Raw genomic sequence first — 26,817 nt, 5'->3', positions numbered from 1 at the left:
AAGAGCTTAAGTTTCAAACCGAATGCCGCTTGCCCTTCTCCTCGCGGACGCCGCGCTTCCAGCCGGAGAGTCAACGTAAATCGCGCGAGTGCGCCTGCGTTGGCAGTGCTGTGACGCGCCGCTCATACTGGTACGTGACCTTGATAATTATTCAAAGAACCAGCAGTTATTTGTTTGGTCCGTTGCTTGAATAGACGAGTTAATGTTGTGAGAAATAACGAAACTTACAAACCGAATGTCTGCGTGTCTTTATTCGAACCGTAGCAAGAGAGATGTGTACTTCCGTTTGGTCTGCTTGCGCGAAGAGAACGACAGTGTCATTTTCTGCCGCATTCTAGCGCCGCCATCGTGCTCTTTCATCCTGTCGCGCCTGCTGCCTCAGTGCTTGTGATTGTGACACTGACTTCTACAGCTAAACAGGTGTTCTCGTGCGGAGCGCGCCAAAATCATCCGCTGCTCGAAACGAGACAAACGCGACGGCTCTTGCGCGATACCGCCACCGGAAGTGCGCCATTCGACAAAAACGCCAAAGAGAGAGAGAGAGAGATAAAAAAAAAAAGGTGAAGTCCGTGACGTATTCGTCGCGTGATCCTCAGGCTCCGCGGTATGGGGGAACGCAGGGAAGGAATTTCGCCTTACGGAGGCTATACTCGCGGACGATTTCTATGGCAATGAAGGGAAACCCACGAGCGCGTGGACGCTGCACGTGTGTTACGGCGCCAAGTAGTCCGCCAGCGTTTGACAGTGCTTTTGGTTGCTCGGAACCAAGGAGGTTTAAAAAAATATTTCTGGAGTGGAGGTGGTGCCCTAAAATTGAAGCCGGCCGCCGCCATCTTACTAAGGGAATCGATTAACGTTAGGATGGGGCGGACTCGACGAAGCGTTTTCTTTTCGCTTTCAGCGGTTTTGAAGCTGCCAATTTTGCCATGCAGATGATTTTTGATGTGTCTGTCTGTGTCACTCGTTACATGATCAGAATTGAGCGTCTTGACAACTTGTTATGGGAGATCGCGATATGACGACTAAGCCAATGGAAATATTCTAGCCCGAAACAACAAGCTTTTATTTTTCAACCACTCCAGAATTTATTTTCACAGAGCAAGAACAGCTGCACTGCCACTATTCTCCGCCTAGTTCAGCGCGCTTTTAACGATGAAGTAAAGGAAAGCGCTGGCTTTACCTCTGCTGGTAAGAATCTGCGGGAGTTGCAACTGCAGAATTTTTTGTAAAACCTCCTTGCTCGGAACAGATGCTGAATCGATGCAGCTTCACGTGCGACGGCTTCGTGTTTGCCCAGATGCGGAAGGGAAAAGCCACCAAATAAGTAAACTTTCACATTCAGTGCTGTGTTTTGCCTTATTTAACTGTTGCTAATAAGGTGTTTTTCTCTTCCCCAGCTTCAGCTAACGTGGATGAAAACGCGGAACTCTTTTAAGAAGCGCTCTCACTTGTGCGCTTCTCATGCACAACATCTGTGTTGTGCATTTGATGTCGAGACAACTAGTTTGCAAGCGCCCTATATATTGCAATCTTTCAGTATGTTGGGACGTAGCGCTCCGCCACATCTCCAAGAAAGAGCGCGTGTTGGTCAAAGCATGCACGACGAGCGTCGAACGCTGCGTAGCCGCTGCGGCGCCGCACGCAAATAACGGCCGGACAGAACTCGTGTTACGGACTAGATCATACATACACCTCGCCATTACGCCGCCAGCGATAACGGTCCGCGGCCTCGGTGCTCCCGACTTGACTGACGCCACGCGCGTTTTCGTGGGGGAGCACGGTGTGGGGGGGGGAGGGGTGCCCGAGAACGCAATCGCCCCCCGCCGTCCACGACGACGCATGTGGGGGTGGGTGGGTGGCCTTTGTGTGACTCTCCGCGCGCGTTGATAGCGGGCCATCAGGAGTGCACGCGCGATGTCCTTCCGCTCCATTGGTTCCACGCTGGAGTGGCCGGTACGGCGGAGAGAGAGAAGGTAGCGGTGTGGAGAGGCTTGTAGAAGCGTGCATGATGGCGAAACCTTTGCTATTTCCACGCTTGTACTCTTCGCGTCGCGCGCTTGCGTCGGTGCGCGCGGCGTGCTCATTGTCAAGGCCACGGCGAGTCTCCCCGTTCAAGGATAACGCGGCCGCCGCTTGAACTGCGTTCTTGCTCTTTGTGCGCTTCGCCCCGCTTGCGTAGTTCCCTCGCTCGCTGGCGTGGACGGATCTTTTCATTGTTCGCTCGGTTTTCGACAGCCGTTGCTCGACGAGAATCCCGATATTTCGGTGAAGTAGGGGAAAGAGAACGTTTCAAGAAGGAGCTCGTCGCATCTTAGTGAAGCAAAGCATTGCAAAAAAGGAAAGAAAAACGGCAGCATCTGAACTTAGATGCTTGGTTGTGTACCGAGCTTTCGCTTTCGGAGAGGAGAATCGGCGAGGGAGCTGGTGTCGAAGCTTGAGACATGGGTCAACGCTGTGAGTATGCTCTAGGATATGCCGATTTCGGATTAGCCTGCCAGTCTTATCAGAGACCGGTAAAAGTTCGGCCGAGCCCGCGCGTGGTTTTAGCAATAATGGCCGTCGGGAAAGTGCAGTGAAATTTAGTTTCCTTCCGTAGACTGCTTGGGATGTTTACAATGTGTTTACTGCAATAACTCCCCGAGAGTCGTCTTTCAGAAAGATCATGAAATTGTTCTCGTTGAGGAAAGAGCAAATAACAAACTTGCTTTATTGTGTCTCTAAGCATCGAATTTGCGAAAAAGCATTGGGGTATTCGTAGTGCGGTAATTTATTATGTGTTGAGTGTATCAATTGTCGGAAAGATAGGTTTATTACAACATTGGCCTGAACCATATTGTGCGAAGACCCGGTATTGCAACAATACGCGTTCTCGTGATAGCGCTCCTTATTGACACAAACAGGCTAGTTGCGTAACTCTCACGTGACAATCTTATACCGGTTTCGTTTGTCTGCTTTGCATACATATAAGCCAATGTGATAGCTCTAACTGAAACGCGGCTCTCGAATGACATTAAGGACTCTGAACTATTTGATGATAGCAAACAATTCAAAGTATATCGCTGTGACCGAACAGAGCGTCGTGGTGGCGGCGTACTTCTTGCCATTTCGAAACGCATCCCATCGTCATCCATTTACATCAGCACCATTCTGGAATGAGTGTGGGCTAAAACAACTCTGAACCATCAAAAGATAATTTTAGGCGTCTGCTATCGTCCACATTCCTCGTCACCCGCGTTTTCCAAAGAATTGCAATATGTAATTAGTTCCATTACGGCAAAGTTTTCTTCTACACTTCTTTTTCTGTTTGGTGATTTCAATTTTCCTCATTTAGTTTGGAACAGCGATCTACCTAACTTATTACCGCCATCTTCAGATTCAAAAGAATTCTCGGTTATTTGTAGTACATTTTTGTGAACTCAATTAGTTACACAAGCCACAAAAATAACATTCGATTCCGCAAAAATTCTAGATTTGATCGTGACCCATCGTGCCGGTGATGCCTCTGTCGTCCATTACTTACCGGGTATTAGTCACCAATTTAATACTAAACATTCACTTTAGTACTCCGTTTCTGAAACTTTCGAAGAGTAAAATAATAATTAGAGACTATAAGAGAGCTAACACTGAAGCAATAAATAATGAGCTGAGTCTATTTCTTAATATATTCTGGAGTGATATTGAAAGTCATACTGTGCAGTCAAACTGGAAAATGTTTTCGGCAGAGGTGAATCGCGACTATCCAACAATAAAATACGACTGTATCTTCCCGCGAAGCAATCGCCCACTGAATCACGTTGGAAAGCGTCCACATTAGCATCTAATGCCTATGTAACCGCACTCGAATACGCGAAAGAAAACCACATTACCATCTACGCTGTTAAGTAACGTAAAATAATTCTGGCGCGTCATACGTTCGCTTTCCTATGATTCTATCGCTCTTAACAATTGCTCTGGTAACCCTGTTCCGAAAACCCTATCCACAGCTCTCCTGAATAATCTTTGTTAAAATTTCTAGTGTACCGCTGATAATCAACTACCCGTCTTGAATTACTATAATTTTTTAACTCTGCATCCAGTGACTGTTGAAGTTCCCGGAGCTATTCGATTAATAGATTCTTTGAGGATACATACATTCGTCGCCCGGGTTTTAATATCGCTGCTAAATGTCTGCAAAACACCTGCTTTAATAGTTCCATTATATTAACTGAACTATTTCGAGAATCGCTCAACACATCTACTGTTCCGTCAGAATGGAAAACTGGAAAAATAATTCCTTTGCATAAATCTGGCAGTAAAACATCGCCTACAAATTATTGCTCGATATCATTGACCAATGCCTGCTGCAAATTACTAGAACATATTTTTACTAGCCTTTGCGGATTTTCTTGAGTCTCGTACATTTTTTTTTCGCCATCACAGAATGGATATCGAAAATTATTCTCGTGTGTATAAAAATTATTAACGCTTACTCACAAACTAAACCAAATAACTCACCCTTCTTCTGTTGGCCATTGCATCTTTTTAGATTTTTCAGAGGCCTTTCACAAAGTGGGCCATAAAGTTTTGCTTTATAAACTAAGCAAATTAAACCTTCATCATAACGTTCTAAAATGGATTGAGTCATTTATCGTTAACCGGTCATGACTCGCTTCATAGCGACGTTCAGTCCGGTGTGCCACAAAGCTCGGTCCTGGGACCTCTATTATTCCTTATCTATACTAATGACTTACCTTCGTCCATAACTTCTGACGTACACTTATGTGCAGACGGCTGTGTAATCTTCAGGAAAATAACTAACGAACACGACATCAGCCTGCTTCAGGCCGACATTAACAACGTCAGCAATTGGTGCCGATTGTGGCGAATGGAACTCAACATTTCTCGCAACTCTCTTAACGACGATCTTGCTCCAGCAGGTGTGAGTGCCCGCGTCAACCTATGTGCCCCGAGCTTTCGAAGAGTGAAATGCTTTTTTGTCTGCCGAGTATCCGGACGATATGGTTTCAGTTAAACTCACCGATATTCTCTGACATCGCTGAAATTTGAGCGGATAGACATTCCCCCTCCCCCCCTTTTTTTTCCGTGTTACCTTGGAGCGGCCAGGTACCAAATCTCGTGCAGGCTGTGAGAGTGAAATTAGCGCGAAAGCATGGGTCAAGGTCAATAGTATATTAGCGTAATTACCGAGACTTCGAAAGCGATGTTCTTTTTCTCCTTTTTCTTTAAGTATGACTGTCGGAGTCGGCACGCTTCGTGCCATGCCCGCTTTTCCAAACTCTCTTTTTTCTAATTTTTAGCACCGATTCTCGCATTTTACGTTCCGAGTCAATAGCTCGTGGGCATAGAACTAGCCTGCAAATCCTTTTTTCACCGCGTTTCGGCGCTTGCGTTGATGGGCAAATATTCTGCTGAGACGCTCAGAACGAAATATATGTGTGGTGGAGTTTTGTACTAGTGCAGTCTTTCTTTTTTTTTCCCATGTGGCACGTCCTAACCATCTCATAATCGCTCGTGGTAGTAGTATTGATGTCTATAAAATTTTCTAACGTCGTGTTTCATGCGCAACACTTCCACCTTGCAAAGCTGTTGTGGCACGGTGAATGCCCTTTAGAAATGCGCCATGTCATTTTATTGGGTTCTTTATTTTTATTTAAGCTTCTACGTATAGGGGGGGGGGGGCGCTACCTGGTGTGCAGGAACAGCTGCACGTGACGGGAAATTTGCATTCCTCGATTGACTAGACAAGAAGCTAATGACCAGTTCCCATTTGAAGAACAGTGCCACCCTCCGTTATTTCTTTCGAGAACTGCTTGTCAGATGGGTGGAACGGTGAAGTACGAAATTATCATGCGCAAAATCATGCCGCTCAACTTTATCGCAGTGGTAATATATACCCCGAATGTAAAATGAGACTAATCCGAATTGCTTTTCTGCGCGACGAATTTAGGAAACTTACGCAACGGCGCTTTTATTATGATGGTCGTTCAGAGGTTAAACCATGCGTGAAGGAATACGCTCAGTGTGATTAGGCACTAATGAGATTAGGCGCGACTTCATGAGGGACTGTACTGAACAAGGGCGGCACACTAAGCCTCATGCGTCGGATGCGCGCATAGTTCATTTTTAACGTTTGCACGGCGCACGCTAGTTGGGACGGGACTGTTTTTTCGGGATTAAGCCGTGGACGCGCGCTTAGCCCGAGTCGAGAACTAAGAGCAGTTATAATAATGCCCTGTGGCAAAGCGCAGTGTCGGTTAGCGTAGCACTAAAATACATACGCGGGCTGTTTCGCCAACTTAACCCTCATGTGCATGTATAAGTCTCAGCTGAAGAAAGAGGAAAATATGGAAGAGAAGCGCAAGGAAAATGCGTGCAAACTTATAGTGCACTTCTTCCCGTGTTAACTCATTTTTGCGTGTTGCTTCTTTCGGGTTAGCACTAGTGTATCATAATCATCTCAGTGTTGCATAAAGCCGAGGAAATAATAAATAATTGTGCGGCAACCATGGACGATGATCGTCAGTTGAAGCGAATTAATAGCCGAACGCTTCCAGAAAACAATGCGTTTTATTTAGTCACTTTCCTACACATCGTATTTTGCAAGCTTGCGATTTTGTGCACGCTGTGACCCGCTCGCCATATGCACCACGAGCTTTCTGTTAAATGCCTACAAAGTGGGCGAAGTCGGATCCGCCTGCAATGCTATAAATAAAAACGTGCACGACTGTGGGATTGAGCTTGCGTCTTCCAGCACGGCATCTCGGTGTTCTATAACCATTAGGCCACGCCGCCACGATATCACACGCATGCTTCTGTGGTGCCAAAGTGGCGATTTCAAAACGTCTGGCGCCTGGTTCACGTGCCAGTCTCTCGCATTGGCAGCAAGCGCTTTGAGACGCTGTGTTAGCCTTCACTGCCTTCGGGATCGGCCCGCCGTCACTGTTAGGTACTAGGAAAGTCAACTGGTCTGTTGAGCTGAGGAAAAGACTGCTTGCTTTAAAAGCTGCACGCTACAAATAAATAAAAAAGAAAACGTCTGAGAGAGTCCACTCGCTTACAGTGCACGTGTTGCAAAGCGTTTCAGCACCGATGGCTCCGCGGAAGCCTTCGGTTTCTTACCGCGTGAAGTCTATGTCCGGCATATGTCAGTCGCTTGTCGTTCCCTAGATGTATCTGAAACTATTCATTTGCCTCTATCTGCACGCATGTTCTGGCCACTGTTCATGTCACCTAGTTAAGGCCGTCTGACAAATTGGAGCTCTTTGAGTTCCTATGTTTAGCTGTTCACGCAGTTTCTTTCTTTCTTTCTTTCTTTCTTTCTTTCTTTCTTTCTTTCTTTCTTTCTTTCTTTCTTTCTTTCTTTCTTTCTTTCTTTCTTTTCATGAAAAGATAGAAGGGAGGCAGTGAAGGCCTGTCATCTCTTTCTCTTAAAATACCTGCATGTTTACGCATCCGGAAAACAAGCCCCTATTTCTGCATCGGTCGGGAAAAGAACGTTGGACAATTGTTTTGCGTGCAGAGATTCGAACTAAGCAGTCATATCTTGCATTGAACTACGCTAATTTAAACTAATTTAATTTAAAAAGGGAGGGAAGGGGGTGAGTGCGTGGTTGCTATAGCGGGCCTGAGAAATGGTGAGACGGGGTCAAAATTCGCTATCTTTGAGCTGGCGCCAACAGCGTTCTCGCGCCCTTTAACGAAGCAAGCGCCTTCTGACGAGACGTGGCATTGCGCATGCGCGTCCTCTCACGCTCGTGTGTCTGTCGATGCGCCTACATTTTGCCAGCCTGCTGTCGCAACCGCGATAATTGCGTAAGACTACGCTAGGAGAGCCATGACTGTTTCGGCCATTGTGACGTGTGCACTGCATGCCACGCCGAACGAAAAGAACAGCGCTTTTCGAGCACAATCTTCTGCAGTCATACCGATTCCTGCAGCAGGCTGGCAAAACAAACGGGGCTGGGGGATGGGGGTGGGGGTGGGGCACGTGGGCTGACACAGGTCTCGGCAGAAGACGCTAGCTTCGCTAAAGGGCGCAGGAATGCAGTTCGAAACCAATATAATATTGTGAGGCACGCCGTAGTATAAGGGACTCCGTACTAATTTGGTCACCTGATCTTATTTTACGTGCACCCAGTGCGAGGTATACACGGATGTTATTGTATTTCGACCCCATAGAAAACCGGCCGCCGCGGCCGGGATTTGAGACCGCGACCTCGGGCTTAGCCACCACGCCAACACGACGGGTGAATGTAGCTTAACACGTCCTCGCAGATTCGGTATTATTTTGTCCCCGCCTGTACTTGGCTCGCCCACCGCTATTCGTTCCAGAGTTTTGGCAGGGGCAATGCGTTTCTGCATAATGAAGAAAGTTTGGGAAAAGGCGTGCTGGAAATCACCCTCGTCTTTGTTTTACGTCTTACCTCCCTCAAAAGTTGGTCTAATTTTCGTCTCAGGCACGCAGGCTTAAATCAAGTGCTACAGCCTACCTGCGACTGTTCGACGAATGCGATCCATTGAGACAACTTCAAGTTGGACGCCTCTGCTAGAAAAATAAAGAAAAATTCGATAATGCCGGTGATTTCGCGATTTTTGCCTTCGACTTTACAATCGATTCGCCTACGTGCCTATTGTGTCGCTGTTCCTGCTTCGCGCAAAATTTCCGTGTGTACGTACATAACACAAGACCTTCGAAACTCCGTAACATTCATTTCTAAGTATACACAATGGTCTGAATTTCAATTCATCATGATGCTTTTACCTGGCGAGGCGGGTCTTGCGACAAGCTCTCAATTACACTGTACGTAGATTCTGTTTTCGGTTCCGTCCATCCTTGTCTTACAGGTTCCTTATACGGGGTATGCACTGACGTCATCAAGGTCGCCATATATTGTAGTACAGCGAGCACGGTAAAAGCCTGCGTGTTACCTCAATCCGCTTTTCTCCACAAGCGCTGTGGAAGCGGTGAAAAGTACAACAAAATGGTGTGCGCTGACGTCACTTGAATACTCCTTATATGCTACACAGTCTGCTATATAGCATAGCTTGCTAAAGCCGAATGATATTCGTTACTGGCGAAGTTCTCCCGCGACCGTTGCCCTTTTCTCAGCCGCTGTTTCGCCGATATGTGCTGCAGCTGTGATCTGTGTTGTGTGCGCAGTGAAGCAAAAAAAAAAAAAAAGAAAACAAAATCTAACTTCTGAGACTGTTATCGGAAGGACGCAGATTTCGATGCCCTCTGTAGTAAGGCTCCTCCCTACCAGGCACTCGTACGCTTTAGCAAGGCTTCTCCATGCACGCAGCTTGGGACCTTTAATGAAATGATTTAAAAAATACTAAACGCGCCGAGGTGAATGCAGGCAAAGTGCCATACTGAATGTTTGAAGCGCGCGCATCGGAAAAGTGCGGCGAACGTACTGGACGAAGTTTGTTCGTCAGCGCGTCAGGCGTTCTTCGGCGAATGTCTTTGTTTCGCCCTTGACATTTTCAAGATGGAATAAGTTCAAAAATAGCATCCGCGCTCAGAACGTTGCCCGGCGCCGCATGTATTCACTTCCATAAACGTAGTTTCTAGTCGTCTGCGAATTGGGCGCTGTATCTTCGAGCCCATTAATGGATTTCGATCCCTCTGATGCGGAGAGACGACGTTTGTTTATAAAACCTCAAAGACCCCAGCACATGAGGTCACACGAGCGAGACTGATTAATGGACCTATAGTAGTTGCCCTAACTGAATGGCCCACCCCATTCTCCACTACTAAATGTGTTGCTTCTATATATACTTAAACTCAATTTCATAATTTTATATCCCTGTCAAGAACATTGACAGCGACTAAATAGTCCGAGTGAATTCTCAGTTTTGTATGCAGAATTCTTTTTCAGAAAGACGTTGATTGTTTTGGGGAAAAAAAGAATGAGACCAAATTTCACAATAAGTCCCCTATTTCGCATTTACCGATACAACGTCCGCTTGTTTTGAAAACTGCGACATATTTCTGGCGTAATCATTCTTTCGCTTCGGTGCATTGTCTTTGGCTACTGAGGATGAAAACACGACTTGATAAAATTAGCCCGCTTTCTTCTTTTTTTCATGCCGTGTTTTCATCCCCCCCCCCCACCTCCGCGAGGGAGGGAGTGCGCTTATAAGCGTACTTCCGTAACGTATAACCGTACTGCACTTAGCCGTAAGTGCAGTCGTGAGCGATGTAACTTCTAGAGCACGGTCAGACTACGCAGTGGCAAGCAAGGGCTCCTGAACTATCCTCATGAATGTGGTCGCTGCGGCATTTGTTCGCTGTTTATGAGTAACACCTCTTCTTGTGGCCGAATGGCCAAGTAATCAATTTACACTGCAGATTATATATAACGCTTTGTAGGTGATTGCCCAACAAGGCAGGCTTCGCAAATGACCGTAAGCGTGTTTTTGCTAAGGCCTCACGTCAGCATTGTCGTTGACCACTAGGGTTTTATAAGTCCATTCGCGTTTCATAGGTATTTCGTCCACGCGCTTTTATTGTGGTGTTCATTGCGAAATGCCCTTGCGCAGTTGTTCAGTCGCTGTACTATCATATCGCGCGCTGAAAGTGCAACACTACGTCCGTTCGGACTATTTGGTTCACTCGACGGAAACCCTATTGAGATGGCGAGTAAAAGAAACTTACTAAAGTCAAAGATTGCGCTACTTGGTCCTGCGTGATTGAATGCAACGGCATGAGAGCAGAATGCCACGCAATGCAGCGTGATTGCCGTTGCCTGCTCTTTCGTAGGTGTCCTTGTCCAGTGTCGCTCTCTCGCATAGTGCGCCAAACTTCCATTTCTTGAATTTCGCGCCGGAAACGTGAGCGGTGGCTGCGAACGTCACGCCGGTTAGCGGAGCTGAGGTTTCGGCGCCGGTATATCTAGCGCTGCGACACCGCGCCCGTTCATGGTTATAAGAGTAAACGTCTCGCTGTCATCGCTCGGAGGCGTAAATTGCCAGTGGAGCGCGAGTTTTAGGGTTCCTCTTCAGCGGAGCTTTACAATTAACCGCCTCTAGATGTCACTATTGAGCTTATCTATAAATGAGGTTATGGTGTTGTCGGCCGTTAAGCGGCGCCAGCTATTTGTCGGGGCATAAATTACGCCCTTCGAAGATGACGCTCTACGTACAGTTCACGGAAAGTATAGGGGGCGTGCCATAGTTCTTCCTGTGCCCTATGGTACGCGCTCTTTGCTGCCTCTGCTATTGATTTCCGTGCGCACAGCTGCGTTGGCTGCCTTTTACGCATCCTGACTGTAGGTGGAAGAGAGAGAAAAGAGTGCACAGAGGTCGTTGTGAAAGAGAGGCTGGAAGGAAAGCGCGGCTGGGGGAGTGGGGGCAGTCAGATGCCGCGGAGGTGAGTGAACTGGTCGGCCCCTACCGGCACGGGCAATTGTTTCCTGTGAAAACATGACCTCGTTTCCTCGTCGCTGTGGCCGAAGTCAAACATTCGCCGCCACGCACTTTCCGTTTAGTCATCTGTTGCCTCTGTCCAGTGTCTATGAGGCTGCTTGCTCTCTTATCTCCCTTGCACGCGAGCTCGTCGTCGTCGTCGTTGTTAAAACAGTCAGCGTATACCCTTGTAAGAAGATGAGTTGTAGAGGTGGGATGAAACCATGGCACAGTCTAAGCGCCGCTAACAGTTCCGTCCTCGTTTCGTCGTCTTTCTCTGTAGAAGCGACCTTGTCATAGTGTGCTTTATGTAGAGTGAACTTCCAAATTCTGTGGACAGCACACTTGAACCTTGTGTGCGGGTTTCTCCCGACGAGAAACTACCTGCATGGGGACTCTCTGTGGTGCGTCGGCCGACTCACCGTTATTCACTCGCAGCACAACACCGTCGAACTCTCCTGGCTTCACTATGAGTGAGCTAGGGTTAGCGAGAAATTTGGAAAGCTTATTTTCCTAATGGCTCACTAACTGTTTTTTGGAGCTCAAGTAATGGCTTGTAATTAAAGGTGAGATGCATCACAGGCGGAAAGGAATTTCTCGGCCGTGATTTCATACCAATTTGTTTAAGGCTAGCGGGATGAAATCGGAATGCTGATCCAACGCAAAGCGAAGCTCATCAGAAACGTTTCTTTCATTTCGCATAAATTTGGATACCTGATGGTTATGATTCAAAATTTTCATTGTCACGAGAGCATCCTGTCGTAAACACACATATCTTTAGTAGCACCTCGGGTTACCAAGAGGGATAGATTTAAGAAAGTTTGTCACGCGTTGGTAGCCGGAACGCTTAGAAAGCAGACAAGTGACCGAACTACCTGGCGCTCTGTAGCTCTTGATAGCGCTTCTATGCGAGTGCTATAGAGATAAAGAGCAACCAGGAGAAGAAATTTAGCTGCTTCCTTTCAGAAAGGTAGCCCACCGATCAGTGGTGCCATTTTCAAATAGTTCTGAGCAGCTAAACATCATGAGTAGGCATCGGAAACAAACCCAGTCTGCCAGAACTAGCGAAGAAACTAAGTCTGTCAGAAAAATAAAGCTCGAGGTACTGCATATATTTTACTCTGCAAATGTATTTTACGCTTCACTGATAAAGAAATACTACAGCGGGGAAAGAAAAAGGAACCCGCTGCTGGGCGCTTATCGAATCCACAGCCTTCACGTGAAGCGTACTGGCAAGAAGAGCGGTGTTGCTTGTTACGCCTATAATATACCAGAAAGAAATGAAGGACCTCCTACAGAGCCCTCAACCCCCCCCCCCCCCCTAGCTATAATGTATATACACGGACAGCCTCCCTGCAAAATTTGACGTTTGTAATACGAGTGCATGTGCCACGAAAAGTTGGCAGACATAAACGTTTTTGACACACGTGACTCGCACGCAGATAACATCGTCACTATCATTCGTCGCAACCGTCGCAATGCCCGTAGTGTTCAGAACCAGCCCGGCGGCTTTACACGTGGTCCTCCCAGATCGAAACAAGATCCGCGGCTTGCTAGATATCTGAGGCCATGTTCAGGGTTCTGCATCATATCCGCTATGCACCGGCTGCTTGTGTCGTCTGCTTACGAGCTATTTATAAACTTGTCATAAAACAATTACCTACTCAATACCAGCCCTGCAGCTTTGCCAAGATTGCTTTTATAATATCTACATATATTAAACTTAATTGTAACTAATTTAGCCTTCCTGAAATTTCGTTTTAGTTGGTATTTATAACGATTTGCTTCCTTATAGGACAACATATCGTTGTTTGCTTGTCGCAGTGCGTGAACCGTCGGAATTTGTCAGCATTGATGAGGCGTTCGATGGTCCCTCAACAACCTGTTTACTATTTCCGAATGATCCTGTCCTTGCGCGGAGCGCTGCGTTCATTTTCCCTGTCTTTTCTTTGCGCAGGCTCTAAGGTGACGCGTCTCTTGCAAATGAGACAGCTGGACTCCTCAAGCCGGCAGCGACCAAATAAAGTAGGAGGTAAGTGTTGGCCTCGTTATTTGAATAAATTCGGCTCAAGCGCATCAAATAAGAAAGATGCGAGTGTATGGCTACGCCTTTAATAATTCCTGTCTAAACTTTGGTTATACCTCGCTTTAGCGTAACGCAGACCTGCCGTGGATCGGGCGAGACACATGATGAAACGAAAAGCGAAGGGTTTCAGCTTCTCGAACTGATATAGTTCTCTCTTCTGTCTGTGCTCACGACGAAAGAACTGCTATGTTTGCTGCAGTATACAAGTAAATTATAGCTTTCTGTAACCCTGACCTTCTTGTCTACCTGTGGACGTGAGCTTACCCGCTTTTCAAAACTGAATCAGGAGGGGTAATCGAAATAAATTAGCTCTGACTTGAAGCCTGATGCATATGGAACCACATGTCAATGGTTTAGTAATCTTGTTTTCAGCTGATTTTTGGCAATGTGGATACTATTTAGTGCGAGACTATAGCATCATCACGGACGGAAAACGTCCGCAATGTAAATTTCTAATGCCACAAGATTGAGCTGCTATCCCGGATGAAGAGCGAACACAACGAATTGCAATGTGATTACCTTTGTTTGGGGTGTTTATGTGTACAAGATATTTTTACTGAAACAAACTTCAAAAGTGGTGACTCTTGTACACGTACGCGGAAGCGTTGCTGTGCGCATCCCACCTGTGCCAACTGACCAAAGTGTGGGTACTTCGGGTTCGTAAGAGACCGTGTTCTTCGCCTAGTGGATGCTTGCTTAGGACGCGCCGCATCTTTTTACGAGCAATTAGGGAGGCAGTTATCCAGTAGTTGCTCATCTAGTGGACTGTCCATTTCGGCTGCTGCTGGGGGGCCGATTGGCTGACCTGAGGTACCACTGAGGAGGGGGCTGAAGCCGCTAGCCAGTCTCCTCCTCGTTGGTACAGCTCCATCCAATCAGTGGTGGCCGAAACGGACAGTCAACTAAGCAGACACTTACAAAATGCATCCCCCCTCCCCTATACGTAAGAGACCACTTCGCAATAAGAACTTTCTCTAAAGGATATCATGCCGCTTGAAGAAAGGGGGTTAAACGAGAGACGCGATTTTTATTAGTCATATCATAAGAAGCCAACAAAAATCGTGCCGCTTGGCCTTTCTTGGGACTCTTGAGGACAAAACATCCGCGCGTGAAGGACCCACTAACCATGACGCTCTTTCTGCTTTTGCGTGTTCGGTTCCACATACCGGCCTAAACATTCATCCCGAAGTGGAATACAAAAAAAAAAACACTTTTTTGTAGAGCTTTGGTTGCAGGCTGGAGAAAGGCCTAAGTTTGTCAAAGCTCAAAATAAGCGAAAGCCCTCGAATAAAGCGTTTCTCATACCCTTTATGGTATTTTTGAACGTCGAACATCCTAATCAGTAAGTCAGAGTATCGGGCAGTCAAGCAGTAAGTTAGTACACGAGTAGTTATGAGACGTTGCACTATAATGAGCGAAATTTTCATTTGACTTTTCTGGTTTAGACAAAGGCTTCAAAAGCCGTCACTGCGTAGGCACATTAGCTAAAAGATAACAATGCTGCCCGTTTGCATCTTGCCTAGTGCTACAGAGGGAAACAACAAAGGCTTTGCGATGAAGCCTCGAGGTTGAAAGACAAGATAATATTTCAGGTTTTAACCGTTCTTACAAAAGAACTCACACGGTTTGCTTCCTTCGTAACTTCAGACTATGGTCATGTGGATGTCCTCTTTTACTTTCGCATCCGTCGAGTCTCGTTAACTATGTTGCTATGACGCGAATAGTAAATGTCGGCCCTAAACAGCACGCCAGCCGTGTTCGCGGAAATAACAGTTTTCTCGCACAGTAATCGCCAGGACGACGGCCGATTATTTCTTGACGGCGAGAACAGACGCTGCGAATAACAATCAAAGCTTTGAGGAACAGTGCCTTCAGATAGGTGAAGTGCTTCCGGGTGTGTGCACAGAGACAAATCGGGCTTGTACCCTCCCTTTCTGCCTCTAACTGTATGTTTTTTTCCTCGGCTGACGTGCACACTTCGTCAGCCCAGCCATTCCGATCTGGTGATTCTGTTCTTCAATCCCGTGCCGAAATAAATTATACTGCGCGTACGCCACCTTTTGCCTGAAGAACCAATTACACAATCGTTTTAAGCAATCTGATTTATGATTGACAGAGGCAGACCTGAGTAGCCGACCGGACGAAAGTCAAAGCACCAGTGATAGACTAAGGCCTAAAGAAAGGAAGTCATTTCCAACCGTCAATTTGAATCAACAAACCTTATGTCGGCGAAGATTATATTATAAAAAAGAAAGCATAGTGAACGACGCCTGTGAAACTACGCAGCACACTACTATCTTGCGATGCATTATTGTAATAGAAACAAACGCTTACAATATCATGGACATATGGAAAGCATGATTATCAAAACTCTGATAATCGAACATGATGTTGGGTTCGGGGCAGCGAAGGGGTCACAGGAAGTGGCATACACGTGGCCGTTGTCATGTACGGCCGCCGGGACTTCGCAGCTGTGGCGAGTGCATCCACTCGCGCTTGTTCGTTATTTGCGAGTTCTAGAAATACAAACGTTTTTCCAAACTCAGATTTATACGCGGAAAATGGCTATGCCACTCTTGAATGGAAAATTAGTTGCCGGAGATACTTCAGTGACATTCGCGTTCACACATTGACGTTCAAGCGAGCTTGGACAACTTCTGCGTTGCACTCTCCACTAGGTGGAATGAGGCCTAATACGATGCAACACGCAGACGGCGGCTAAGTTCTCACCTTTGAGGTTTAATAAAGTGAGCAAGAATATTAAAGACGAATGAACACTTTTTGCGATGCCATACTGACCGCGCGCGTATATACCTACGCTTGATGATGCGCTCTTTAAGGTGTGACTCCATCTGGCAACTTAGCCACTGACATTCGTTTGGGTGTTTCCTTACACCAACACTGTGTATTGAGTGTTCGGGGATGCAACGCAACCTGAGAGAACAGAGCGAACGTGCGCGCACGTACAATTGAGCGAGACGCGGGCCGCTAGCTGGCCATGTTATGGACACCGTACGCCACCGCTGTCTTAACTCTCGCTCTTATTGGCACTGCGGGTGGTCAGTTTCCCGATTGGCACAAAGGAAAGAATTAGCATGCCGGCAAATCGACGATGTGCCGAACAGCATGCCGCGCGTCATTTGCATTCAGAGTGCGCAGGCTGTTTGAGCGAGCGCTTTCAACAATTCTTAAAAGGTTGCCTGTGGCAGATAGGAGAATTCTAGTTCATGAGGTGGTCTAGTCGAAGAGGCGGACACTACTTGCACCCGCACACGCAAAAAAAAAAAAAAAACGAAATGCATGATATTTACAAAAATTCACAAACTGACTTTTTTAACTAACTACTTTATGGTACACATTGCAGTTTACAAATCCTAGCCGTGGAGTTCGCAAGGCGGATCCACTTGGAACGAGTTCTCAGGATGTCACAAGTTTCGAGATAACAATTCCCGCACTTTGCGGGGAAGCGCATTGGTGTTCCATTTACTTCTGTGCTTGAAAGCATAAAACGACGTTTTGTTGAGAAAGTGACTGGAAACGAAAGAGTGGATAAATTAGCAGCAACGGCGACACACGAAACATCATAAGTATGAAGGCACCTTTCAAAGACTGTGTACACAGATGTCGCACAGAATTCGACTCAAAATGGCAGGAGGAATGGGACTCCAGGGTACAAAACAAACTCCGAACCGTTAAACCTATTCTACAAGAATGGAAGTCGTGTTACCACCAAGAATGCTTTATTGAAGTGATTTTATGTCGTCTTCGTGCAGGACACATACACTTGACTCACACTTTTTTGCTAAGAGGAAAAGGAGAAGTGGAGTGTGGACAATGCAGGGAACCTGTCACTGTGAATCACACTTTAATCACATGCCCGGTGCTAGAGAAAGAAACACAGCATTATCTTCATGAACTATACAAAACACTAACACCATTTCATCCACATTTATTACTATCATAGCATGCACTATAGTACCTATCAATGCCGCTTTTAAGTTCTTCGAGGCCACGAGTCTGGTGAATAAACTGTAAAAGAATGTCTTAATTATTTCGTCCGCTTCACAAGCCTTTTGAATGAGCGCAACCTTGTGGTTGGCGCGTCATAGCCGCAGTCGCTCTTGCGCCATTAAAACCCCACATGCCAACCAACCAATGCCCTATTATCGCGCGAAACTGACTATAACCTCGAGGAAATAAATGACGCCACTTTCCGCTCGGTTGTCAACCGACGCATTTGTGAAAATGAAGTTACGACCGTGTTCCATTGTTGAATGGGACCTGCAATATGAGGTAAAAGAACTTTCTTTATTTTTACGCTTAGTCCGCAACGTTTTCAATAGATATTGCCAAGCATGTTCAGTTTCAAGAATTCGCCGTGGAAACGTCGCACTTACGTTGAGGTCCGAAATTAACAATAAAGGCCCGAACGCGATCGCTAACAATGAGAACAATATATAGAGGAACGTTTTTTGAGCAATGTTTACGAAAACAAAGCTAAAAAGAAAAAAAAGTACATACTTGTTGCGAAGGCAGAACTGAAGAAAGGAAAGAAAGAAACGGCGCCGCATATTGGATGCCCGTATTTGTCCACACCGCCTTTGTAACTGTGTTCTTATAATATTCAGCAGAGTTATTGAATAATTGAAGTCATGATGCAACATAGCCGTGAGCAAGGTTACGTTTGCTTTATTTCTTTGCATTTGTTAGTGAACTATGTCGAAGGGCTCGCACTTTCACCTAAGAATTTTCGGTGCGTCGTCTGCATCCGCAAAACACTGCCGCAGGCATCAACGAAGAATCTTTATGCAACTGTAAAAAAAGGTTTATATGTAACACGTTATATATTGGTTGGCCGCTTCTTTAGTGTGATAGCCGGTGGCTTATGCCGAGGGGCAGGTGAAGCGACTAACAATATACGCCCGCTTTCCCGCACACACAAGATTGGCTGCCATGCTGTATGACTACTCATGCAATGTGCGGAACAAGATATTCGTGCCTCGAAAGGTTTTTTTTAAAACTTCACTGGTGGGCAGCTTGGTGTTTGCATTTTATTGCGATATCAATTATATGGACGCTCCCGGCTCATTTCTGCCATCTCCGTTGTCGTCGCCGTGATGTTCGGTATAAAGTCCAAGGACGATAACATCGTCGCCGCGCGATGTGTACTGTGTGTGTGAATGAAAGCGCACAAAGGGGCGCCGACGATGGTGGCTCAATATCGCGTGCGCAAGGGAAGAAAGCGGGAGGAAGCGCGTCGTCTTCGGTCGCGCCCAAGGCACCGGGGGAGGGAAGGGAGGTGATTCTACTCTGCTGGCGCCTGCTCATAGCGCGGCCGTGCGCGCCCTATCTTGAGGGTGATCTGCGAGTGGTGATAGTTTCGTGTGTACTGTGTTCCCACCGCTTAAGGCGCGTTTATAGTCCGGCGTTCTCGGCGCGCGGGCGAGCGTCGCTTGCGGCGCAGTCAGGCTGCGCCGCTTGCGCCGCGCCAGCCGAAACGCCATCCCCTTTATCTTCGATGTCGGGGGCTCTATTCGGAGCATGCGCAGAACTATCCCCAACCCACTTTGCCGCTTTGTACGGCTGTCAGACCGCGCGCGAAGCGGCGTGGGCGTGTTTTCGCGCAATGAATTGTGGGTCGGCACAGCAGGCGCGACCAACGCGCGGATAGAGCTAGGGCCTGTTTGGATCGCACCGCTGGTACGATCTGTTGGGAACTCGGCGCTGACGCCCGTGGTTGTACCTGGGTCGCAAGCCCCAAGGGTAGCGTTGGCCTGGCGGCCTGGGGTACAACTGGAAGCATCCGAAGGTCCCGGCAAAGCATGAGTCGACTGGTAACAACAAAACAACTTGTTTATTTTAACATCGCAAAGAGTAGGTGGTCAGGTTTGACCGAAGTAGAGAGACGGGAGAGCACTTCACTCAACAGAAGAAATCGGAGCCCTCCTTCTTGGCGTCCGGGGGCAGCTGTTTTTATACTCTCGCAGTTGAGGGCAAGAAGGAACCCCTCAAAAGACGAGCACGTGAATGTACAATGGGCTAATGGTGACGCACACTGTCGTAACGCTGCCGTAGCACCATGTCGAGCACGATCTCGTAGCACCCTGTCGAGCACGATCTCGTAGCACCCTGTTGTAGCGCTGCCGGTCGGGCACAATGACTGTAATGAGAGGATGATCCCTGCTTTGGCATCGCCTGTTTCGGGCACAATGACTGGAATGAGAGGATGATCCCTGCTTTGGCATCGCCTGTTTCGGGCACAATGACTGGAATGAGAGGATGATCCCTGCTTTGGCATCGCCTGTTTCGGGCACAATGACTGGAATGAGAGGATGATCCCTGCTTTGGCATCGCCTGTTTCGGGGACAATGACTGGAATGAGAGGGTGATCCTTTGCGGTCGCATCGCCGCAGTCGCGCCTGGAAACACCTGCCGATGAGTGTTGCGGCGACGACGATCGGGCCAAAATGTCTGCCGCCCCGCCGCAGTCGCGCCGGCAAAACCACGTGTCGCAGGCGAAACGCAACAGACCGCCCCGCCGGGGGAAGGAGATCCCGATGGACAGGGGACTGCATCCGCTGTCCGGAGGGATGTCGCTCGATGATGCTCATAACCGAAGTCGGGCGTCCCTTGACGTTTCTTGAGCGCAGCGCACAGAGAAGGCCTCGTTCTCTAGTTCAGGTTCGCACGGGACACTGCAAAGTGACTTCGGGAGAGTTCACATTTTTGTTCTCGTTCCCGGCAAGCGTTAGAACTACGCTGAAACTCAACCGCTCAGTCAGCAAGCACGGCACAACCCTCACTAAGCCCTGCCAGGCTCTTCCCCCTTTTTATACCACTGCCTAGTTCCTTACAGTAGTCTAGCATCACTCAGAACGCGTCCACAAATTGAAAAATTGCACTAGAAAGCATATCATCACTTTGAAACACTAAACAAAAGCAATATGTTAAAAAAAAATCCTGCCTCAGGAAGAAAAACATCAGTAACAAACAATTTTGAGGCTGATTCCTACGTTAGGGGCTTCGACTTAAGCCATCGGCGTTACCGTTGAGACTCCCCTTTTTGTAACGCACCTCAAAGGAATATTGTTGTAAAGCGAGGCTCCAGCGCAGGAGGCGGCCATTTTTGGGAGAGATGGTATGCAGCCATTGGAGAGGGCAGTGATCCGTCTCAATGATAAACCTCGAGCCGGCTAGATAGCATGACAATTTCTGAACGGCCCACACGAGACACGCACACTCTTTCTCGGTGGCGCTATACGCCTGCTCACGACTGGACAGCTTACGACTAGCATACAGGACGGGGTGTTCTACTTCTCCATTTTCCCGTTGGCACAGTACAACGCCCATGCCTCGCTCACTAGCATCGCACTGAACAATGAACCCTTTTGTATAGTCTGGCGATCGTAGCACAGGCTGGCTTGTTAGGGCACTCTTTAGGGCGCTAAAAGCTCTTTCCTTTGTCTCGTCCCAGACGACTGTTTGAGGCTCTGTCTTTCTTAGAGCATCCGTCAGGGGAGCCGCGATATCAGAGTACCTGGGGATGTACCTCTGATAGTAGCTGGCGACACCCAAGAACGACCGAATATCGGTCTTGGTGCGCGGTTGCGGAAAGTCTCGCACAGCGGCCACTTTTATTTCAGAGGGGCGGCGACGACCCTGACCAATCACGTGACCGAGGTAGACAACCTCGGCCTGTGCTAACTGGCACTTAGGAGCCTTGACTGTCAAGCCCGCTTCGCGCAGGCGGGTTAGCACTGCCCGCAAGTGTGCCATATGCTCAGACCAGGATGCGGAGAATATCGCTACGTCGTCTAGATACGGTAAAGCGAATTCTTGCTGTCCCCGCAACACTTTATCCATGAGACTTGAAAAACAGTATGGCGCGTTCTTCAAACCAAAACTCAACACTTTAGGACGGAATGTTCCCATTGGTGAAATGAACGCCGCATACCTACTAGCCTCTTCTGTAAGTGGAACCTGCCAATAACCCCTGACAAGATCTAGGGTGGAAATAAACTGAGCGCTACTAACTTTCTCAAGGCGCTCCTCGATGTTAGGGATCGGATAAATTTGATCCTTAGTGATGGAATTAAGCCTGCGGTAGTCGACGCAAGGACGAGGTTCCTTGCCCGGTACCTCAACTAAAATCAAAGGGGAGGTATAATCACTCTCACCTGCCTCAATAACACCGAGCTGTAGCATTTTCTTTACCTCAGCCTTCATAATATCGCTCTGGCGGGGTGACACCCGATACGCCTTGGATCGTACTGGCTCTGGGGAGGTAAGTTCTATATCATGAGTAAGTACAGAAGTCCTACCAGGCCTCTCAGAGAACAGACCTTGAAACTCTTGTAATAGCTGGTGTAGTTCGGTTTTCTGCTCGGGTGACAGCGGTGCTTTACTGATAAGGTCACTAATGACTTGACCGGTGTCTTCCCTGTTCGTCACTGAGCCTAGTCCTGGAAGCTCGACCGGAAGCTCTTCAGGAACGTTTACCATCATGCACACCACTGCTTCCCTTTGTCTATAAGGTTTGAGCAGATTACAGTGGTAAACTTGCTGTGCTTTCCGCTTTCCTGGCAGACTTACCACGTAGTTAACGTCCGACAGTTTCTGAACAATTCGTGCTGGGCCCTCCCACTGCACGTCTAGTTTGTTGTTTAGCGATGTGCGCAATATCATGACCTCATCGCCAACCTCAAAACGACGGGCCCTGGCTGTCCGATCATAATAAACCTTGGCCCTCTGCTGGGCCTTTGTCATTGCTTCACCTGACAACTCCTGTGCCCTTCTTAAGCGTTCGAGGAGCTTAAGCACGTACTCCACCACGACTGGGTCGTCGCCCCTACCTTCCCATGATTCTCGAAGCATGCGAAGCGGAGATCGAAGCGAGCGACCGTACACCAGTTCAGCTGGCGAAAACCCCGTAGCCGCATGCGGCGCGGTCCTTAAAGCAAACATCACCCCAGGCAGACACAGCTCCCAGTCAGTTCGATGTTCAAAACACAACGCTCTCAACACGCGCTTCATGACGGAGTGGAGCTTCTCAACGGAATTCGACTGTGGGTGGTACACTGAGCTGTGTAACAGCTTTACCCCACACCTTTCGAGAAAAGTTGTCGTCAAAGCGCTTGTAAACACTGTGCCCTGATCTGATTGGATTTCCGCAGGGAAACCAACTCGCGCAAATATGGACAGTAGTGCATTAACTATCTCAACTGAGCTGAGTTCTTTAAGCGGCACTGCTTCAGGGAACTTTGTCGCTGGGCAGATCACAGTCAAAATGTGTCTGTACCCCGTGGCTGTTACCGGCAGAGGTCCCACTGTATCAATAACGAGCCGTCTAAAAGGCTCCGTAATGATAGGTACCAATTTCAACGGCGCCCTTGATTTGTCCCCTGGTTTGCCCACCCGCTGACAAGTGTCACATGTCCTCACGAAATGGTCTGCGTCCCGAAAACACCCTGGCCAATAGTACTCTTGCAAGAGACGGTCCTTAGTTTTCTTAACTCCAAGGTGTCCGGACCACGAACCCCCGTGTGACAAGCGCAACAGATCCTGACGATAGCATTGAGGCACGATCAGCTGATCGAACTCCACTCCTCTGCGGTCTAGATACTTCCGGTACAGGACTCCACCTCTTTCCACAAAACGCGCAGTTTTCCTGGCGATACCTTCTTTGACATTGCAGCGCACGTTTTCCAGGCTGCCATCCTTTTTTTGCTCGGCTATCAAAGCCGCCCGGCTGACTTTTAGCAACCTATCAAGTCCGTCTGACGTAGGCGCGATGAGCAAATCAGTAGATAGCTCTTCTAACTTTCCCGCATCGGGATTTTCCTCTCCGGTATCTGGTGCCTTTAACGTTACAGACTCAAGTTTATTCAGTTCGGGCGTGCTCTGAATATCAGCTTGCTGCGCCTCTGACCCTTTTTCGTTGTTTGATAACGTCGGCCCCGCAACTACCGCCTTTGCAGCGAGCTCCCGAACCTTCGATCTGGTTAAGGCCTGAACACTAGCTTCACCAAACAAAAGCCCCTTCTCGCGCAGGAGGTGATCGGACCTGTTTGAAAATAGGTACGGGTACTGGGGTGGCAGCATAGATGACACTGCCGCCTCCGTCTCAAGCGCTCCGAAAGGTCCTTCAATAAGCACCTTTGCTACTGGCAGACACACGCTATGAGCTTCCACGGCTTGCTTGATCCACGCGCACTCGCCCGTGAACATATGGGGTTCTACGTAAGATGGGTGAACTACATCCATCGTAGCTGCGGAATCGCGAAGCACTCGGCACTCTTTCCCGTTCACGAGGAGGTCTCGCATGTAAGGCTCGAGAAGCTTCATGTTCTCGTCAATGCTGCCTATTGAAAAAAACACAACTTTTGGTGTTGTTTCCGGACACTGCGCCGAAAAGTGACCCGGCTTCTGGCACGTATAACAAACGCCCGCTCGCCTCATCTCGAACCGCTTTCTGCGTTCGGCTTCGGCTGCCGCCGTCTCCTTAGGTTCGGTCGCACTGCTTCCACTCGCATCCGCACTACGCGTGTTCCCCTTTGCTCTCATGGGTGTGAACTTCGGCCTCTCAAACTTCGAGCCAAATTCACCCTTTTGACCGTCCTTAGCTCCGCGAGCTCGACGCGTCACAAACTCCTCGGCTAGCTCAGCGGCTCTAGCCACCGTACTCACGTCTGGCCTATCCAAGACCCAGTATCGCACGTTCTCAGGTAACCGACTATAAAACTGTTCTAGCCCGAAACACTGCAGAACTTTATCGTGGTCACCAAACGCTTTCTCTTCTTTGAGCCACTCCTGCATGTTCGACATAAGCCTATACGCAAACTCTGTATATGACTCACTTTTGCCTTTCTCATTTTCCCGAAACTTCCGACGGAACGCCTCCGCAGACAGCCGGTACTTTTTTAGAAGACTCGATTTCACTTTGTCGAAATCCTCTGCTTCCTCTCTATCCAAGCGAGCGACTACGTCGGCCGCCTCGCCGGGTAACAAAGTGAGCAACCGCTGTGGCCACGTTTCCCGAGAGAACCCCTGCTTCTCGCACGTTCGCTCAAAGTTAACCAGGAACAAACCAATGTCCTCTCCAAGCTTAAACGGCCGCATCAGGTCAGTCATTTTGAACAATACTCGTTCTCCTGCACCGTGTGCCTGACTTCCATTACGAGCGCGTTCCATCTCTACCTCGAGACGCTTCATTTCCAAAGCGTGTTCGCGCTCTTCTTTTTTCTCTTGTTGCTCTCGCTCTTTTTGTTCTTTACGTTCACGCTCTTCTTTTTCTTTCTGTTCTTTAAGTTCGCGCTCCTGTCTCTCTTTTTGCTCTTTAAGTTCGCGCTCCTGTCTTTTTGACCTCTCCTCAATAGTCTCAAGGCATTCCGACAGCTCGTCATCCTCAGCCTCTAACTCAAGAATAGCCTTTAGCAGTTCAGGTTTTCTGAGTTTGTCCGAGACATCCAGACCCAACTCTCTTGCAAGCTCCAACAATTTCGGTTTGCGCAACGACTTCAAATCCATGGCTGCTCTGAATGCTGCTTTCTCTACTGCCTATTATTGTCTTGCCGCAAACTAACCCGGCAGCAACGACAACCACAATTACCAGCTCTGTTTCTGACACTAACAAAAGCCTGGCAAAGCTCAGAAGAAGAAAGTCCCGCACTCACCAAACCTCGCAGGCAGGAATTCCACGCAGTCGTTCCGCTGCAGGCAACCAGTCGTCACACAGGGCTCGTTGCACTGCTCCCGGATCGTCGTTGAGCTGCTCAGCATACAGTCAACTGCATCTCTTCGCTGCTGGCCTCCGTTGTCGCGATCTCACCGCTGGCAGACAGTTGTTTGAAGTCGGAGGCGATCTCACCGCTGCCAACCAGATGTTTGGATCGCACCGCTGGTACGATCTGTTGGGAACTCGGCGCTGACGCCCGTGGTTGTACCTGGGTCGCAAGCCCCAAGGGTAGCGTTGGCCTGGCGGCCTGGGGTACAACTGGAAGCATCCGAAGGTCCCGGCAAAGCATGAGTCGACTGGTAACAACAAAACAACTTGTTTATTTTAACATCGCAAAGAGTAGGTGGTCAGGTTTGACCGAAGTAGAGAGACGGGAGAGCACTTCACTCAACAGAAGAAATCGGAGCCCTCCTTCTTGGCGTCCGGGGGCAGCTGTTTTTATACTCTCGCAGTTGAGGGCAAGAAGGAACCCCTCAAAAGACGAGCACGTGAATGTACAATGGGCTAATGGTGACGCACACTGTCGTAGCGCTGCCGTAGCACCATGTCGAGCACGATCTCGTAGCACCCTGTCGAGCACGATCTCGTAGCACCCTGTTGTAGCGCTGCCGGTCGGGCACAATGACTGTAATGAGAGGATGATCCCTGCTTTGGCATCGCCTGTTTCGGGCACAATGACTGGAATGAGAGGATGATCCCTGCTTTGGCATCGCCTGTTTCGGGCACAATGACTGGAATGAGAGGATGATCCCTGCTTTGGCATCGCCTGTTTCGGGCACAATGACTGGAATGAGAGGATGATCCCTGCTTTGGCATCGCCTGTTTCGGGCACAATGACTGGAATGAGAGGGTGATCCTTTGCGGTCGCATCGCCGCAGTCGCGCCTGGAAACACCTGCCGATGAGTGTTGCGGCGACGACGATCGGGCCAAAATGTCTGCCGCCCCGCCGCAGTCGCGCCGGCAAAACCACGTGTCGCAGGCGAAACGCAACAGGCCATCTCCACGTCGGAGCGCGTTGGCCGCGCCAGTGCGTTGAACTATAGACGTTGTTGTTGTCGACAACGGGACGTAGCGTGGGCACGCTCACACTAAGTCGGACTATATGCGTGCGTTTAGTGCACATTGAGGCGAAAAGCAGCGGGAAGGTAAATTCGCTCGCTGCTGCTGCCGCGCTTTCCCACTCCAGTGTTTTCACAGCGAGTGTGCATGGTCATTCAGTGTGTTCATGTTTGCTTGCGCGCGCTTAATTCGGTGCTTGTTAATTTAGTTAGTAAGCGAATGTTTACACTTTCTACAAGTTTACACGGCCAATAAAACTACTAACCTGGCTTCGTATAACTGTCTAATAATTTGCTATCTCAATCGATGTTTCGCCTGTCGGGCAAAACTGCAACTTTTTTTCTTTTGCCTTAATCAAGAAGTGTGGGCGCTTGCCCTCTCATTTCGGGACTTTCAATATTTCTCTGAACGCAGTATCGGCGCCTGCTCGGTGAGTGCGTGTCGCTGAATATTATCAGGAAGTGGGGAATCAGAACGCATGGTTTCGTACGGATGCTTGATCAGCAAGTTGCCACGTTTGCGAATCCT

At 48.4% G+C, this 26,817-nt stretch overlaps 1 protein-coding gene across 2 annotated transcripts in view; it reads left to right on the top strand.

Moving 5' to 3' along the window:
- Positions 1-26,817, top strand: part of LOC142575924 (uncharacterized) — a 350,863-nt gene that overhangs the window by 256,626 nt on the left and 67,420 nt on the right. For both annotated transcript variants that reach the window (XM_075685728.1, XM_075685727.1), the window contains one exon: positions 13,367-13,441. Coding sequence is in view for 1 of the 2 variants with exons in the window: in XM_075685727.1 (XP_075541842.1) it covers positions 13,367-13,373 (7 nt within the window). In the remaining variant the exon portion in view is untranslated. The remainder of the gene's footprint in view (positions 1-13,366; positions 13,442-26,817) is intronic.

This window comes from Dermacentor variabilis, chromosome 3, assembly GCF_050947875.1.
Source record: "Dermacentor variabilis isolate Ectoservices chromosome 3, ASM5094787v1, whole genome shotgun sequence".
Classification (NCBI taxonomy): Eukaryota; Metazoa; Arthropoda; class Arachnida; order Ixodida; family Ixodidae; genus Dermacentor; species Dermacentor variabilis.
This window is presented reverse-complemented; position numbering and strand designations above follow the sequence as displayed.